The following is an 18,933-nucleotide window of genomic DNA, read 5'->3' as shown; positions in this document are numbered from 1 at the left end:
AAGTGGATACTCTTGAGAGCTGTTGAGTTCTCTTTTCATTGGCCTGATGCTTAGATATGTAGGTCATTCCCACACTTAGGGCTTCAGATCCGTGTGCTGTGGTAGTGGTAGAACTTAGAGTTCTGCCTCACTGTTGTCCCATGGACCTTACGTGTGGTCAAGTGGCTACCTTGTAGCTGCCCTCAGTACCTGATGCAGCCTCCCTTTGCCTTTATCTAATAAGATGCCTCTGAATAGTTGGAGAATTGAGTCTGTGGAAAGAAGGGAGCCTGGATCCCGACTTCTAACTGACTGGTGTGAATCATCTTGACATTCCAGACGCGTGCCTGTGCCTTGCAAGTTTTGTCTGCCATCTTGGAAGGCTCGAAACAGTTTCTTTCTGTTGCTGAAGACACCACTGACCACAAAATGGCTTTCACTCCTTTCTCTGTAACAATTGCATCCAGCATTAGAGAGTTGCACAGATGTCTTCTGTTAGCTTTGGTGGCAGAGTCATCGTCCCAGACCCTTACCCAGATAATTAAGGTAAGTCCCAAGTTACCTTCAGCTTGAGAGAGGCTTCAGTTTGTATGTCTTACATCACCTGAAAGTATAGGTAATCATTATATTAAAGACCCATGTTTGGAAGTCTGTACTTAATCTAACTATAGACATTAAAAAGACCGATTTTCTTTTAGTAAATAGGCCTTTAAAACTGGGTGGCAGGAGGCTGATGGGATGGCTCTTTTGGTAAAAGCTCTTGCCAGCAAGCCAAGTTTGATCTCCAGAATTCATGTGGTGGGAGGAGAGAAAAGATTCCCACAATCACCTTCTGACCTCCACATACACATCCACACTCACAAAAATAAAGATAAAAAATATTATTGTGTGTGAATGTATGACTCTGTTCTGTTACAGTGCCTTGCAAATCTAGTATCAAATGCCCCCTACAACCGCCTGAAACTCAGCTTGCTGACCAAAGTCTGGAACCACATAAAACCTTACATCCGCCACAAAGGTTAGTAGTGCTAACTGCTTCTTTGTCTTTCGAATGTAGACTATCAGTGTTTAAAAGAAAGAGAAGTAAGTATTGAGAGCACCTCTTCAGCTCTAAGATGTTTGCTTAGTCTCGTCCAGGGTATCAACAATTACTAGACGGCTGTTTAGGGGAAGGGAAGGAGCTAAAGAACCAACTGAGTCGAGTGCTGCTTGTTGGGCACCATCTGTAACATGAGGGAGCCTGCTTGTTGGGGTATCTGTCCTGCCCAGTACCCCACAGCCGGCAAGCCCCAAAGAAAGTCACACATAGGACTCCCTAAGATTATAAACTGATTGGCCCCTTAGCTCTGGCTTCTTGTTAACTCTTATAGCTTATATTAACCCATTATTCTGATCTATGTTAGCCACGTGGCTCAGTACCTTTTCCAGCGGGGCAGGTTACATCTTGCTTCTCTGTGGTCTGGGCAGGAATGGAGGAGTGGGCTTCCTCCTGACGTCTCAGGACAGTGAACAAACTGCATCTTAGAGTGATAGTGATGGATGGATGGATGGATGGATGGATGGATGGGTGGGTGGGTGGGTGAGTGGATAGATGGACGGGAGGGCAGGTGGATGGAAGGAAGGGTGGATAGGTAGGTGGATAGACAGAATGGATGGACGGACGGACAGACAGGTGGATAGATGAATAGGTGGGTGATATCATTATTGAGGAGAAAACAAACTGACTTCTGTAACACAATCCATGTGGTTCACATAAGGTCTTTTGAAGTTGGTTCACATCTCCTTGACTGCAGAGATACTGCTTGTGTGTCTTGGCTTTTCCCACACATGTGTATGGGCTGTCAGCACCTGCCTTTAGAATGTTCCCACACATGTGTATGGGCTGTCAGCACCTGCCTTTAGAATGTTCCCACACATGTGTATGGGCTGTCAGCACCTGCCTTTAGAATGTTCCCATACATGTGTATGGGCTGATAGTACCTGCCTTTAGAATATTCCCACACATGTGTATGGGCTGTCAGCACCTGCCTTTAGAATGTTCCCACACATGTGTATGGGCTGTCAGCACCTGCATTTAGAATGTTCCCACACATGTGTATGGGCTGTCAGCACCTGCCTTTAGAATGTTCCCACACATGTGTATGGGCTGTCAGCACCTGCATTTAAATGTTCCTCTTTTGTTTGCAAGATTTCAGATCAGGTTCCCTCTTACATCTAAGTTTTCAGTCAGAGTTGTAGAGCTTTTTCTGGAATGTGCAGTATTTTCTGGAATACTATGGGAGAGACACTGGCCCTGGAGTCAGTCTGAGGATCTACAGCCCCCTCTTCTTCCATCCTCACAGCTATGGCCCTTCCAGAACCCCATTTCCTCATAACAGAAAGACTTGCACCTATTCTGTAAGGTTGGCATGAGAGGCCAAGTTCAGCCCACGGTCTGTAAATCAAGACACAGAAAGATAAGTCCTGCCTTGAGGCCTCTCATCACAGTGATGGCAGAAGGTACAAGTTAGAGCCCAAGACTCCTGGTGCAGGCAGCTGCTTGTCTAACAGTGCCTGTTTCTCTTTAGTTGCATCCTCAGCCCCAGGAGATGGACACATCTCAACAATCCCTTTCAAATATTTGACTTTTGTACTTGATTGTTTTCATTGTTAAAATGTCCAAATTCTAAAATGCTTCAGAGTGAATCTAACAAAATTAATAGCAGGTTCATATGAACACTAGAAAGTGATAGATGAAATGGAAGAGTCCTTGTTCATGGATAGGATTCAGTGTCGGTTCTCCCAAATTTGATCAAAAGTTTAATGTAATCCCAATTAAAAGCACAGCAGCTTATTTTGTATAGCACCAGCAGATAGGTTCTCACATTTACCAGGCAAAAGACCTGGAATAGGAAACAGTACTGATAGAGAAGTTAGGCTGGAGGTCGAACTCAGTGGAACACTTGTCTAGAGGGTGCAAGACCTGAGAGTGTCAGCACCTCAAAACCTTCTATAGAACTACAGTAAAGACAGTGTCGAATATAGGTCAGAAGAGAATAGAAAGCCTGGAAACATACCCACATCCATCACCATTAGCTGATACAGCAAAATAATCAAAATAACTCTTCAGTAAATGGTGCTAGGGCTGCTAGGCAACCAGATGCAAAAAAACTGAACTCAAATACAGACCTTTTAGCTTTTTTCCCCTCATTTGTTATGTATGTGTGGTATGAGTGCATGTGTATATGGACTTTTTGGGGGGGCACACACATGTGAAGGCCCTAGATTGGCATCAGGCATGTTCTTCAGTCTGTCCACTTCATTGAGAACGTTTCTCGGGTGCACCAGATCTCTGGATAGACATTTTGTTCCTGGGTTCCCATCTCTGGTCATCTGAGCACTGGAATTACGAGTAGGCCCCACACCCACTCATCATGTATATGGAATTACGAGTAGGCCCCACACCCACTCATCATGTATATGGGTTCTGAGGATCTGAACTCCAGTCCCCATGCTTATGGGCAATTGCTTCAATCACTGAGAAAACCCCACTCCTGTTTCTTGTTTTTAATAGCTTTTTCTTTTAAATCCTGTGATTATTCATGTTCCTGGATTAATAGTATTTTGTTACTATATGCACCACTATAGTGTTTCTATTTGTTTTCCTTTTGAAATGAGGTCTACCTAAGTAGCCCAGGTTGGCCCCAAATGTCCTCCTCCCCTAGCTTCCAGAGTGCTAGAATTATAAAGACACACTGGTTTTATTTTTGTGACTATGGGTAAGTATGTGCATGTGTATGCGGATACCTAGGAGGCCAGAGGAGGGCACTAAATCCCCAGGAACTGGAGTTACAGGCAGTTGCGAGCTGCACCTTGTGAGTGCTGGGAGCCAATCTCTATCCTCTGCAAGAGCAGCAAGTGCTTTTACCAACTGAACCATCTCTCCCACCCCCACGTGCTAGGAATTCAGATATACAGCTCCTCGCCTGGGTTCTGTGGTCTTTTTAAATCAAGAAACCTCACCACCTATTTTGATTGTTTTTCCTAGTATTCATATTTGAATACTCCTAGTCAGTTGTCTTGTAGAATAATGTTCTTGTCATGTTGTTTCTTCATGATATTGTCCCATATTTTCTATGAACTGAAATTAGGAGTTTAATTATACCTAATTAAAGAAGAATCTAGCAATTCTTAATTGCTAGCAGGGATAATTACAGCATTTATGACATTTATGTCAGTGATTTGTGATGCTCTGACTTTCTTTGGGCAGATGTTAATGTTCGAGTGTCGAGTCTCACACTCTTAGGAGCTATAGTGTCTACTCACGCGCCTTTGCCAGAAGTCCAGCTGCTCCTGCAGCAGCCCTGCTCCTCGGGGCTCAGCAGCAGCAGTTCAGCAACTCCTGACTGCTGGAAGAAAGTCCCTGCAGGACCCTCTCTGGAGGAAGCATCCGTCAGCTCGCCAAAGGCGTCTACAGAGCCCTGCTGGCTCATCCGACTTTGCATCTCCACTGTGGTGCTGCCCAAGGAGGATTCCTGCTCGGGTAGCGATGCTGGCTCTTCCCTGGGAAGCACCTACGAACCATCCCCCATGCGGCTGGAGGCTCTGCAGGTAGGATGCCATGTCTTCCTGTCTGTTAGAAAGAGACCATTTCTTCTCAGGAGAGTGACTGAGGGGCAGGTGCATGAAGTGGCCGCCCCTTTAGGTGTGGCTTTTGCTCTGTTTTGTTTAGGGCAGTCCTTGTAAATTGTTGGGTATATTTCTGTTCTTTTGTTACAGTCTATTGTAGTTACTTCAAGTATTGTATGACAGGTGGATACGATTAAGTTTGACTTCTACAACTTAAAGTTAGTTCTCAATAAATTCTTTGTTGTCATCTTGTATCTATTTATTGAAACAAAATTATTGCTCTTTGGAAGGAAGAAAATACCCCTTTCAGAGTACATTGGTCTGTGTATTTAATTTGAATACTTGGGAAGCAGAGGCAGGCAGATTTCTGAGAGTTCAAGGCCAATCGGGTTTACATAGCGAGTTCTAGAACACACAAGTTTACATAGTAAGAACTCATCACAAAGCAAATAAATAACAAATAAAAATTTTGAAAAGAAAAAAAAAGAAAATACCCTTGTACTCAGATATAGTCTAAAACACAGGGTTGTGTATAGCCAGGGCTCTCTAGAGCAGAGTTTCTCAACCTGTAAATCATGACCCTTTTGGGGGCCATATATCAGATATCCTGCATATCAGATATTTACATTACAATTCATAACAGTAGCAAAATTGCAATTATGAAGTAGCAACAAAATAATTTTATGGTTGGAGGTCACCATAGCATGAGGAACTTTACTAAAGGGCTGCAGCATTAGGAAGGCTGAGAACCAGTGCTTAGAAGGAACAGAACTGATAGAATGAACATGTATATCTATTATATATATATGGGATTTATTAGAATGGCTTACACACTATGGTCCAGCTAGCCCAAAAATGGCTGTCTACCAACAGAAGATCCAAGAATCCAGTGGTTGTTCAGTCCATAAGGATGGACGTCTGAACTGGTCTTCAGCATAAACCAGAATCCCAAAAAAGTAGGCTCTAATTGTAGTGGAGGAATGAACCTGCTAGTGAAAGTGAGAGCAAGCCGGCAAAGAGCAAAAGCTTCCTTCTTCCATGTCCTTTATATAGACTGCCAGCAGAAGGTGTGGCCCTGGTGTGGGATTCCCCTCTGTATGCTGTGAATACCATTGGTTAATAAAGAAACTGGCTTGGCCTGATAGAGCAGAGTAGAGCTAGGTGGGAAAAACTAAATTGAATGCTGGGAGAAAGAAGACAGAGTCAGGAGAAGCCATGTAGCCCCACTGGAGATAGACACCAGAACTTTACCCAGTAAGTCACAGCCTTGTAGCGATACACAGATTAATGGTGATGGGTTAATTTAAGATATGAGTTAGCCAGAAATACACTTAAGTTATTGGCCAAACAGTTTTGCAAATAATATGGTTTCTGTGTGATTATTTCGGGAGTCTGAGCAGCCGGGAACAAACAGCCTCCTACAACATGGCCCAGATTAAAGGTGGATTTTCTCCCAAAAGATTCAGATTAAAAGTGGGTCTCCCCACTTCAAATGATTTAATTAAGAAAAAAAAATCCCTCACAGGCATGCCTAGCCACTTGGGTTTTAGTGAACTCCAACTGTGCCTAGGTGACCGCCAAGAGCAGCCATCATAGCTCAGGTTCTGCTGGTCGTCTGAGGACACTGAGGACCCTTTACCCTCAGCCTTGGTCCTTTCAGCTATAAAGTCCATAAAAATCTACATCAAACTGATGCCAGCCGTAGCTAGATTATGGCTGCTTCTCACGTGTTCAGTGCCAGACTTAAGGTCTGTGTTAGGTGTGAGCGGCTGCCAAAATGTTGAAGCACTTCTGGATTCTGCAGCCTTACCTGCTTTCAGATGAGCTAATTGCCTGTTCTCTGTGTAGGTTTTGGCTCACCTGGCAAAGGGCTATTTTTCAATGGCTCAACTGTACTTGATGGAGCTTGGCGAGGTGATCTGTAAGTGCATGGGTGAAGCAAACCCGTCCATTCAGCTCCATGGCGTGAAGGTAATTGCATTACAAGGGACACCCTTTCTTCTGTGGTTTCTCGGGTTTCGGGCAAGGAGAGGATGTATTCCTATCCTGGTTCTTATGTTCAGGGACAGCTAACACCATTGGTGTTGGTTTTTACTCCTTCAAGGAATACCTCTGCCATAGTTACTGAGAAGAGAAAAACCAGTTAGAATTACCTTTTCTAAGTTCTGTTCGCACCTTTAGCCCCAGCATGAGGGAGGCAGAGGCAGGTGGATCTCTAAGTTTGAGGCCAGTCAGGGCTACGTAATGAAACCCTGTCTCAAAAAACCAAACAAACAAAAAAGGAGAGAGAAAGAAAAAGAAACAATTTTTCCTGTTGATTTGAGGTTTCTCCAAACTGAAGGCATGGTATTCTTGATCTCCACAGGGCTAATGATCTGCTCTGACAGCTCATTTCTTATGTCTTGGCAGCTTCTGGAAGAACTGGGTACAGGCTTGATACAGCAGTACAAGCCCGATTCCAGCACAGCTCCTGAGCAGAGAGTGCCCCTCTGTGTGGTAAGCACACCTCCGTTCCCAGTGTTCTCTCCGCATGCTCTAGTGTGCTTTTTAGTTTGAGGCTCAGCAATAAAGTGGAGCAGATGATATCATTTCTTCCAGTGTCAAAAACCATGGTGTGCTAACAAAATGGCACCGTGGATAGGGGTGCTTGCCACCAAGAATGCAAACCCGACAACCCGAGTGTGATCCCTAGAACCCACATAAAGAACCAATTCTGCAAGGTTTTCCTCTCACATCCACATGTGCACCATGACAGATGTGTCCACATGCGTCATACATGTGTATACACTACTAATAATAATAAAAAATAAAATTTAGAACAAACCCGTGGTGTTCCTGTTGTGGAATAGTGTTGTAGGAGGAGGGCTCACTTGTTTGTCCCAGCTACCCGGTTAGCTTAGCCCCGAAATAACCACACAGAGACTGTATTAATTAAAACACTGCTTGGGCCATTTGCTCTAGCCTCTTATTGGCCAACTCACATCTTGATTTAACCCATTTCTATTAGTCTGTATATCACCATGTGGCAGTGACTTACCGGAGATTCTAACCGACATTCATCTCAGGCGGAGGATCCATGGCTTCTCTCTCTCTGCCCTTCTTCCCCCGCAGCATTCAGTTTCGTCCTCTCTGCCTACCTAAGTTCTGCCCTATTAGACCAAGGCAGAAAGCTTAATATGGTTATTCTGCCTGCTCAAGAGACAAACTAGGATTGTGGGGAAAGACAGGGAGTGTGGCTAAGAAGGCAGGGAACCAGGTCTGGGAAGCATCATTCAGTGGGCATGTGTTTATGAGCTTAGGTTGCTACTGTAAACAGGAATAATAATCCTTAATTCACAAACTGATTCTTTTTAAAGAGGCTTAAAATGGGAAGATGCTGGTGCCCAGTGAATAGAGTTTCTTTAATCTGCTCACTTCTCGCTGTGTGGTTCCCACTAAAAGTTGAACAAAAGGGAGGTGGGGAGAGCGAGCACTCATTGGTAAAGGGCTTGTTCAATCCCCAGAACCCATGTCAAAAAAGTTGCTGGGTGTGGTGGCAGGTGCTCATCCGGTGCTGGGAGGGAGAGCCAAGAGAATCCCTGGGGCTCACTGGCTAGACAGTGTCACCTAACTGGGACACTACAAGCCAATAAGAAAGTATCTCAAAGGAGGTGACCAGTGTCCCTAAAGATGACAGCCAGGTTTGTCTTTCCCATGTATCTATATATAGTTTAAAAAGGAAAGCCTATGATCAGGCTGCTTCTGTCGCCCTACACTGTGCCACTTCTCTGGATGAGAAGTATAATCCCGCCAAAATGTTCTCTACTTGGTGCCAACACCCAAATGAACTCAGCGTTGGTGAAGCTTTCTCCCCGTGACCTCCTCATCCTGCCTTCTCTTTACTGTTTATACATCCATCATCTTTGCTGTAAATTGAATACCTAAGCTCCTTTCCAAGGCAGCAGCTTGAGCTTTCCTGGAACCACTTGAAGGAGAATGGAGTGAGTTTGGACATCAGATAGAACTTGGATGGGAATCCAGATTTCTCCACTTGCTAGACAAGTCGCAGTGGACAAGCCTCTTTTTTTTGTAATTTTTTTGATTTATTTTATGTATATGAGTACTGTATCTGCATGTATGCCTGCATACCAGAAGAGGACATCAGATCCCATTAGAGATGATTGTGAGCCACCATATGGTTGCTGGGAATTGAACTCAAGACTTCTCTAAGAGCAGCCAGTGATATTAACCTTCTTTCCCATCTCTGTAAGCAAGCCTCTTAACTGCTCACAACTTTATTATTGCCTCCCCTAGAAAGAAGACAGACTTTGTGTATTACCTGGCATTAGACAAGCAAAAGAGTAGCCCTAAGCGCCTAGCATCTTTAGACAATGAACATTTGTTCCCTGCAGTCTCTGCTGGTCAGGAATTGGAGTGACTGGGCCATGTCAACTTGACACCCGCCTGAGGGCTTAGGGATGAGTCTTCAAAGTTCCTAAAGCAGAGCCTGCTTCTCAAGTTGAGAGCTAGCCTATCCTGGTGCCAGGATCTCAGCACAGTGTCACGTCTTACTGTAGACTTCAGTGTCTGCCGGTGTGGTTGAAGAGGCGCTAAAGCTTACACACAGATCAAGTCACCAGGCAGTGCTACAGACAGAAGGGATAGGAAACAACTCAGTTCTCCCCCTGATCCTGTTGACTGGTGTGCACAGCCTCCTGTGCCCAAACAGGGTCACACTGAAAGAGCCCAGCAAGATGGCGGCACATCCGGATTCTCAGTGACCTTGCTGCTGACTAGCATATTACATATTTGTGCCTGTTTTCTTGGTAGAAATTGTGGTAGTGGTATAGACTTCATTTAGTTGTGCTGAGGATTAAAATGGGTTGATGTATGACAGTCACTTCAAATAATGCCTGGCCTATGATAAAACCTCCGCGAAACAGCTGCTTCTGCTGTTTTTGCCACCATCATCATCATCACCATCGTCATATCATTCGTCATCACCGCCGTCATCATCACCATTGTCATATCATTCGTCATCACTGCCTGCATCATCACCATCGTCATATCATTCGTCATCACCGCCGTCATCACCACCATCGTCATATCATTCGTCATCACCACCGTCATCACCACCACCATCATCACCGCTGTTGCCGTCACCTTGACTACATTGTATGCCCTACTGGGTCTGGCTAGTTATTTCGGAAGTTGTTTCCGTCACTGTGGAAGATGCCCAGTGAAAACACCTGTAAAAAGCTACTACAGAAGCGTTTCCTCTCCAAGGCTGCATCTGATGGGCATGGCTTCAATAGGTTCTCCTGTGGGTGCTGTGCTGTGGTTCTAACTGTGCCTCTGTTCTAGGTGGTGATGTTCTGGACTATGATGTTGAATGGTCCTTTGCCCCGTGCCCTACAGAGTTCAGAGCACCCAACTCTGCAAGCAAGTGCCTGTGATGCCCTGTCCTCCATCTTGCCAGAGGCCTTCAGCAGTCTGCCGGTAACCTAACCTCATGTCCTCACTCTTGGACCATATCCTGGGCAGCAGGGCTCCAGTGTGATTCTGTTTTGAAATCTTTCAACCTCTTCTATAGAAAAAAGAACTGTTTTCTGTTGAGTTTGCTGTGAGAGAATTGCCATCCTCTCCCCCCAGGAAAGCCTTGCTTCTGCCTTAGAAGGCAGGTGTGGGTGTGAGCGACACAGCTCTGATGAGACTTCCGAAGGAAGCACTTGGTGTCTCTGCATCCTAGCCATTCCACCCCAGCTCTTTGACTCCCTTGAATTTCTCCAAAGCTTTGTATAATCCTCTTCACAGAGGAGTCACGTGAGAAGCAGCAGTGTGTGAAAATACTTAGGTTAAGGTCTCCACATGGGGTATTCGCTTAGTCTGTCACCTCCCAATCCCACAGCTTTAGGTGAGGATTTCATGTCTGATTTGGGGTATACAATCATATAATTCTGCTCCTGTTCTTTATCCCTCAATGGCTTTTGATCTGTACTTAGCTATGTAAATTAACTTTTCTAAAGAAGGCGGCTCCTTCTAAAAGAGCCAAGGATAAAAATGACCTTGTTACATAGTTGTTGCACATACATGTAATGTGATGAGATGCTGTATGTACCTTGCCCAAAATCATGCCTCAGATACCTGCCCCAGTGTCCAGGCACCTGCCCTGTAGTCAGCTGAGGGTCACAGTGCTCTATTGCTTGTGACAGACTTTGGCTCACAGTGATTCCAGGTGACTTCTCCTTTTGTGAACCTTCTCTGCAGAATGACAAGCAGATTTTGTGCATTACAATGTTGCTTGGCCTGAACGACAGCAAGAACCATTTAGTGAAAGCTGCGACCTCCAGGGCCCTTGGCGTTTATGTGCTTTTCCCCTGCCTCAGACAGGTGAGAGTGAGCCTGGCTTGCCCGCTGTTTCCTTAGAGCCTTTCCCACCAGTGGATTTGTGGGCATATAGCTTCCACGGTGAGTGGTGAAGGAAGCCTGCTGTGTAATCAGATTCCTTAATTGCTGTTACAACGTGCAGTACCCGTGCTGCATTTGTTAATTATTTGACACACGGCCTGGGACTGTAGTGTACAGCAAATGTTTAATTAATGAGTGATTAACTAAAGATGAAAAAGAGGACATTACCCACATGAGTAATGATTGAGAAAGCTAATACCCATTTTTCTAAGAAGACAGTGAAGTGTTCCTTTATTCCTTATGTGACATTCATCCATAGGAAGAGTGTGTAGTGCAGAGAATGTGTTTGGGCATTGTTTTCTCTATGAGAACATTGTTACCAGGGGTAGGGGTAGGGGTCAACCCAAGCACAGAATGCACAGGTAACTCACAGGTTCACGTCGATTCCATAGATAAATTTTGGTTTCTAAATCAAAACTATCATAGAGGCTCACAGCTCTCTGTGAAAAGTTCAGGGCAGCAGTGTGAACTGCTGAGTAACAGAGCCTCCTTTGTTGTACAGGACGTCATATTTGTTGCAGACACAGCAAATGCTATATTGATGTCACTTCAAGATAAGTCATTAAATGTGCGTGCCAAAGCAGCCTGGTCCCTGGGCAACCTGACAGACACTCTTATCGTCAACATGTAAGTGACTCAGCTTGCTTTCCAAGGGTGGCACTGTTTCAGAGCTCTGAAAGGGGTCTTTCCTCCTTACTGTGAAAGAATTAGCAAGAGTTCCCCCATATCATACCGACAGCTTTACTACTTTGTTTTAATATTCCTTTAAGCAATAAATCTAGTTGGTTCTTACTGTGTATTCAGATACGTATGATTCTATAACAGTATATATATTCAAAAATACCAGTTGCTAACATAAGCATATACCCACATTGTAGAAAATATCACAGTAGAAATCTGAAACCTTAGTAACAGTTACCCTGCTCTTAGGACAGAAGGTCTTTTGTTTATTTATTTGTTTATTAAATATTTTTACATATAATATATAATCATATTTCCCCTTAATACAACTTCTCCTAGATTTCCCCTACCTCCCTATCCACCCAACTTCATGCTTGTTCCCCCCCCAAAATAAACAAAAACAAGAAACAAAGATCAAAACAAACAAATAAACAAAAAACCCAATAAGACAAAAATTACCCACAAAAACCCCACGGAGTCTGTTTTGTGTCACCAGCTACTCCTGAGCATGGAGCCTGCCCAGGAGTGTAGCTGATGCCCAGCGGCATTCTACTAGAGAAAGCAGTTTGTATTTTTAAGGACTAGAGTCACAGGTCGAAAGAACTGGAAGAGCATAAAGGGGCATGTAGTGTAAAATCTGCCTCCTTCCCGCAACACCCGTCACTTCCCTAGGGTGGCGGCTGCTGGACTGTCTGTCACCTGATTCTGCGTAAGGAGCGTGTGTAGCACACAGACATTCTCTGCACTGGATGTTTAATAACCGCATCATACACAGAGGATTAGGGCACATCCTAATCAATCCTCTTCTTGAAGGGTTGTTTTACTTAGGCCTGTGGGTGTCTATTTGCAGTGAATATTTCCAGGTATAAAATGTTCATCTTGAGATGTTCCCGGTGGTTACATTCTTAAATGGAGAACTGCCATTGAAACCTAGGTGTGGTGGCATGTACCTATATGTAATCCCAGAACTCAGGAGGCTGAAGCAGGAGATCACAGATTTGAAGTCAACCTAAGTTTCATACCAAGTTCCAGGCCAGCCTAAGCCCTATCATGAGTCCCCGTCTCAAAAACAAAGGAACAAACAAAAAGATGTGTGAGTTCTTAGCATAATCTGAAAAGGTCTGTCAGGCTGTCTTCCTGGCGTTTTTACCCTCGTGTACTTGGTGACTGTATCTTTGTGTGCACACGTTTAAGTGATATTTTCTTTTTACCCCACCATGTGCCTTGGGTGGGACAGGGACACAGCAGATCCAAGTTTTCAGGATGAGTTCTCTGGGCTCCTGCTCTTGAAAATGTTGCAGTCTGCGATACAAGCCTCCACAGACAAAGACAAGGTACACACAAGACGTTAAGGGCGCACACTTGCAACTGCGCTGCCCCAGCAGGGTGGTCTGATGGCCCTAAACCTCCTGTGTCCACAGGCACTCAGAGGGGAATGCTGCCCACACCGTCCTCCTACAGTTTATTCTACTGCCTTAGCACTCTCTCATTGTCTTACTGCGTGATATGTTCATGTTTATCTGTTACTTGAAAAGAAAGAATGACAGAATAAATCCTTAAATGGAATGGATACTTAAGAAAGATAAAGAGCTTGAATGTGCCTATTACATGGTCCATTTAAAAAGCATGGGCTCGGACAAATGGGGTGAGGTGAGCATGCATAGTTTTGAGGACTCACACCCTCACAGGGTTCATGTCTCGTTTATTCTCTAGCTTTAAGACATGGAGGGTCTTTCATAAAGTAGAATTTATATTGTCAGAAACATCTCTAGCAAAATAACTCTGAGGCCTTTTATATTTTGTTCTAGGTCAAAAGCAACGCAGTCCGGGCCCTTGGGAATTTGCTTCATTTTCTACAACCGTCTCACATAGAGAGACCCAGGTTTGCTGAGATCATCGAGGCGTCTATTCAGGCTCTGATCTCTACCGTTGTAAACGAGGCTGCCATGAAAGTCCGATGGAATGCTTGCTATGCGATGGGAAATGTTTTTAAAAACCCTGCTCTTCCCCTTGGTAAGATGTTTTCCCTCTCTCAGCCTGTGCCGAGGTTCTCCAGAAAGCATGCACCAGTCTGTGCTGTTGTTAAAAAAACGATGGTTTTTGTCGCAGGCTTAGAAAATGACAGGAATCAAAAGTTTAGGGGAACAATGAACTACGTCATTGGGTGTATGTGTTTGATGAGGTGTTTTATTGCCGTTTTAAAGTATATTTACAATATACTTCATATGTTAAGCAAACTAAAGCAGGATATTAACTCGTTCCTACAATGTCATCTTATTAAGTACTTAGGAGAAAAGATGGGAAGGAAATTGTCCAAATCTACAGCATCACCGCTGGCACAGAGGACACGGGTTCAAATCTTACAAGTTCTGGATTCAGAATTAGAAGCTCAGGGCTTCTTTCCCCTTCATACTGTCCCGAATACCATGAGCCTTGCTTGACAAGACATCTTGGGCTAATAGTTTCTTCTGTGCATAGACCTTAGCCACTGGGGATACCAGCACTGGCCCTACATCTCTGCCTCTGACAGGACTGGAGAGCTAAGGCTGTGTCCCTGGATAAGGGACAACCATGAGTGCCAGCAGAGTAGGCAGTCTGTGAGGGGCTGTCCCGGCAGAGCAGAGCCTGGGAGACAGTAGAGAAGTTACCTGGGGGCTGCAGAGCTATGAGGACGCATGTAAAAATGGAGCAGGAACAGACGGGACACTGAGATCTGGGGCCCTTGTGGGTGGCACTGGCGTTCACGGAATGGAGAGAGTCTGTTTTTCAGTTGCGGGGGGGGGGGGGGGGCAGCAAAGAAGGGGACAGAGAACTGCCATCCGTCTTGAGGAGTGAGACAGTGAAGCCGGAGTGGCTGGCAGCACCTCAGGATGGAAAGCTATTGGGGGAGGAACTGGAGGCACAGAAATGGGAAAAGACCATGCAAGCTTCATATTCTTGACATTAGAAGTGTTCTTATGTCTTAACAATAAATGCACAGTGTGCTGCAGCAAGTCAGTACCTGGTGCTTTCTGAGGAGGGAATATTCCTTTTGCTAGTGGGAAGAGGGTTGTTTCATACAGTGTGCAGCCCTGCACTGCCAGGAGCAGATTGGATGCAGTTCCATCCATATGTTTCCCACCAAACTTTGCCCCTTTGGACAGATAAAATCCTATTTGGGTAATTGAGGCTTTGATCATGCTTCAGGCTTGTCTAGGGAAGGCAGGAGACCAGAGATCAGTATTTGATCCCTTCCCTGGGATCCCACAGGTTGACTTTCGCTGCCCTGCTCCTATGAGGAGCCTTGGTCTCTGTTCTGTTGCTGTGAAGAGACATGATGCCCACTATAACTCTTATAAAGAAAAACACTTAGTCGGGGGCTGGCTTAAAGTTTCAGAGGTTTAGTCCCTTATCATCATGGCAGGATCCTGGTGGCACTCACGGCACTGGAGCAGTAACTGAGAGCTGCATCCTGATCCACAAGCAGAGAGAGATGCTAGGCCTGACATGGCTTTGGGAATCTCAAAGCCCATCCCAAGTGACACACTTTGTCCAACGAGGCCATACCTTCGAATCCTCTCAAACAGTGCCACCCCCTGATGACTAAGGATATATGAGCCAGTGGGACGACCATTCTTTCTCAGACCACCTCATGGGGCCACGATGAAAGTGGCGTAAACACAAAATGCATGCTTCTCCACCCCTCTCCTGCTCACCCTGTCTAACTCTAAGCCTTCGCAAGTTTCAGTGACTGTGAATTCTTCCTAGGGTCAGCCCCGTGGACCTCCCAGGCCTACAAGGCCCTGACATCGGTTGTGATGTCATGCAAGAACTTCAAAGTGCGCATCAGATCTGCCGCAGCCCTTTCCATCCCAGGCAAGAGAGCGCAGTACGGGTCCCTAGAACAGTTTGCTCAGATCTGGAATGCACTGGTCACTGCCTTGCAGAAGAGTGAGGACACCACAGACTTTCTGGAATTCAAGTACTGTGCCAGCCTACGGACCCACGTCTGCCAGGCGCTGCTTCACCTCTTGAGTCTAGCCAGTGCCTCCGACCTCCCCTGCATTCTAGAAACTCTTGAGCTGAATGGGGATATGATCCAGTCCTACGTCCTGCAGTTCTTAAAATCAGGAGCAGAGGGAGGTGATCCTGGAACAGTCCACACCCCACAGGAGAGAGACCAGATGGTCAGAGTGGCCCTGACGCACATACACAGTGTGCAGACACTGGCTGGAGACACAGCCAAGAGGGTCATTGTGGCCTTCTTAGAAGGCATCCTGGCTGTTCACTGTGATTCCTCAGGAGGACAAGTGGCACTCCTTGGGTCATCAGATCAGTGACTTTTCCGCCCTCAGTTCACACGTCACAAATGGGAATCAGAGACTGAGCTTGTGCATTAGATACATGGAGTGTTTTAGAGTGGATTAGTGGCTATTTAACTTTTCTCAAAGGGCTCAGCCACTTTGGAGAGTGGTTCCATTACAACCAAGATACGAGGAGTCAGAGTACATGTAGTGTGAACCCAAACAACTAGAGGTCGCTGTGGAATAATTCTGTCCACTGTGAATATATATTGCTCTCATTGGTTAATAAAGAACTGACTGGCCGGTAGCTAGGTAGGAAGTATAGGTGGGACAACCAAACTAAGAATGCTGGGAGGAAAAAGGGCAGAGCCAGAGGAGACACCAGCCAGCCACCTAGGAAGCCAAACATGTAGAAAATGAGGTAACAAGCCACATGGCAATAGATTACTAGAAATGGGTTAATTTAAATTGTAAGAACTAGTTACTAAAAAGCCTGAGCTATCGGCCGAGCATTTATAATTAATATAAGCTTCAGTGTGTTTATTTGGGAGCTGCTGATGGGATAGAAACTTCTGTCTACAAATGGCGCCCAAATGTTAAGCAAGAATTTCCACATAAATGGGCAGTGGTGGCGCACGCCTTTAATCCCAGCACTCGGGAGGCAGAAACAGACGGATCTCTGTGAGTTTGAAGCCAACCTGGTCTACAGAATGAGTTCCAGGACAAGCTCCAAAGCTACACAGAAACCCTATCTCAAAAAAGCAAAAACAAACAAACAAAAAATTTTACATAAAACCTGAGAAAGTTTTGAAAAAGGTTTCTAAAACAGAGCCAAGAGCAACTTGGTAGTCTCGTATCCCTCATGCGGGCCGCAGCACAGGGACGTTTCTCCCGGTTGCTGCCTGTGGACTTGCACTGCCAGCGCACCATGGCGTAAGCTGCATGGCGGTTCCCGCGTTCCCTTAGACTAGCCACTGTACAGGAAAGTGCTCCTGCCGTCAGGAAAAAGACAGATACACAGTAAGGACAGATTCAGACAAGGAAAAAACTCTGAGCGGGTTACAGTGTGTTTAAAAATATACGTAGGCTTGGGAGAGAAAAGAGAAGGTATGGTAGGTGTGGGTACACACCTTTAATCCCAGCACTCTGGAAGCAGAGACAGGAGGATCTCTATGAGTTTGTAGCCAACCTGGTCTACAGAGCTAGTTCCGGGTCAGCTAGGGCTGTTACAGAGAAACCCTGTCTCGAAAAGAAAAAGAAATATATAGTTTTAAAATAATTGTAAAGTCCTTAAAAGGGGAGTAAAATGAAAGAAATAGGCCACGTAAAAATGGAAAATACACAGAGTCTGGATCATATGTTACTGTGTTGTCTTTAAATTTTTTGGCTGCTAGGAGGCATTGGATTGTGAAAACTACTGGATTAAACCAATCTATATATATTTTTTTAATGTCTTGACTTTTAAAAAGAAGTCAAAAAACATAATACTTTGGAGAGGACGTTTTGCTTTTATTTCCACAGGAAATGAGAGGCTGTGGGTTCATTCTAACTTGGTGTGGATCAGGCTTGATTGGGGAAGACCCCCCCCTGAAATCCTGGTTACAGGCATAAAGAAATAAACTTAGAAGAACTACAAGACACGTGATGCATATTTTACCTGCTCAAACATAATAGAAAATTTCATCTTTGGCAGACTTATATACAATGCACAGTCTGTACTTGTATTAATGCAGATATATATGTTACCTTTAAAAGTTTACATATTTTCAAACCAAAGGGACCAGACATCTATAAAAACAGACCATCCAGAACAGTTTCAAGACTGCTGCCTGAAATGAGCCAGTCTCACAGAATACTCTAGAGAAGACTTAACAATTATCCTGATTTTCTCATGGTTCCCGCAAAGATTACCATTGCCCCCCAAACAACAGGAAATAGTTCAGAGACCAACACCCACGTTCCCAAAAGATAGGTTATAAGGGGGATTGGCTACAAGTTATTATTGGTAATGGTCAAGAAAAAGGCTGAGCAAAGGAGATTAGATTCAAAGATCTCTTTCTGAAAATAAAAGGGGGATATAAAAGTTATAAGATAAAAAGGTAGATTATTGAATCTACTTTTAATAGAAAAGTAACTACTAGTCATAAATATTTTACATTGGTATGCATTTTTGTATATTGATACAAGTTTAATGTTAATTTTGTTATACTGTATGTATATTTTTACTCTTGTTTGCAGTGTTATGTCTGTGCAGCTCATTTAAAAAATATATTGTATAATTAAATATAAATTAATAGTCATCTATAATAGTCAAACTTACAGTCATGTTAGATATGTTTTTACGGCCATAGACATTTAAATAGATAGATGGTCTTCAAAGACCTAAAGAATGTGGTATTTATTATGTTTCATGACAATGAGACAAGTCTGCTCCTAACAGCACCAATCTATTTCAGAGAAGATGATGGGCATTAAAGCAACTCTGTATAGAGTTTACGTTCTTTGTGACAAAAGCGAGCCATTTAGGCAAAAGAAATTTAAAAGATGCAGAGATTTAGTTCTGGCAATATGTTTAATTATTGAGACTTAAGCTAGGTATGGTTGCACATTTCTGTAATACCCGCACCCTGGAGGCTGAGGTAGAAGAATGGCGAGCATGAGACCAACCAGGGCTGTATAGCAAGACCCTGTCTCCGAAAACTAAAGTGACGCAGCTGAGACCCCCGCACTGAGGAGGCTAAGGCGGGAGGGCCGGGGGTTTGGGTCCCGTGAGAACCTGTCTCAACAAATAAAAGTACCCGACAGAGACTGGGGAGACGGCTCACCGGTAAAAGCGCTTGTGCAAGCTTGAGAGCTCAAGTTTGAACCCCTAGAAACCACCAGAAAGCTGGGTGGGCATGATGTTAGCAGAGACAGGATCCCCATAGCAAGCTCT

At 44.5% G+C, this 18,933-nt stretch overlaps 1 protein-coding gene across 1 annotated transcript in view; it reads left to right on the top strand.

Annotated features, from left to right (window-relative positions):
* Heatr6 (HEAT repeat containing 6) overlaps window positions 1-17,634 on the top strand; it is a 31,476-nt gene extending 13,842 nt beyond the window's left edge. The window contains exons 10-20 of the mRNA XM_048446674.3: window positions 319-525; window positions 898-997; window positions 4,229-4,569; window positions 6,436-6,558; window positions 6,997-7,083; window positions 9,931-10,065; window positions 10,834-10,956; window positions 11,537-11,661; window positions 12,953-13,049; window positions 13,524-13,728; window positions 15,463-17,634. Coding sequence (XP_048302631.3) covers window positions 319-525; window positions 898-997; window positions 4,229-4,569; window positions 6,436-6,558; window positions 6,997-7,083; window positions 9,931-10,065; window positions 10,834-10,956; window positions 11,537-11,661; window positions 12,953-13,049; window positions 13,524-13,728; window positions 15,463-16,034 — 2,115 coding nt within the window. The 3' untranslated portion in view covers window positions 16,035-17,634. The remainder of the gene's footprint in view (window positions 1-318; window positions 526-897; window positions 998-4,228; window positions 4,570-6,435; window positions 6,559-6,996; window positions 7,084-9,930; window positions 10,066-10,833; window positions 10,957-11,536; window positions 11,662-12,952; window positions 13,050-13,523; window positions 13,729-15,462) is intronic.
* The last annotated feature ends 1,299 nt before the right edge of the window (window positions 17,635-18,933 follow it).

Source organism: Myodes glareolus, chromosome 9 (assembly GCF_982192425.1).
Source record: "Myodes glareolus chromosome 9, mMyoGla1.1, whole genome shotgun sequence".
Classification (NCBI taxonomy): Eukaryota; Metazoa; Chordata; class Mammalia; order Rodentia; family Cricetidae; genus Myodes; species Myodes glareolus.
Note: the sequence above shows the minus strand (reverse complement) of the source record. Positions and strands in the feature narration are given on the sequence as shown.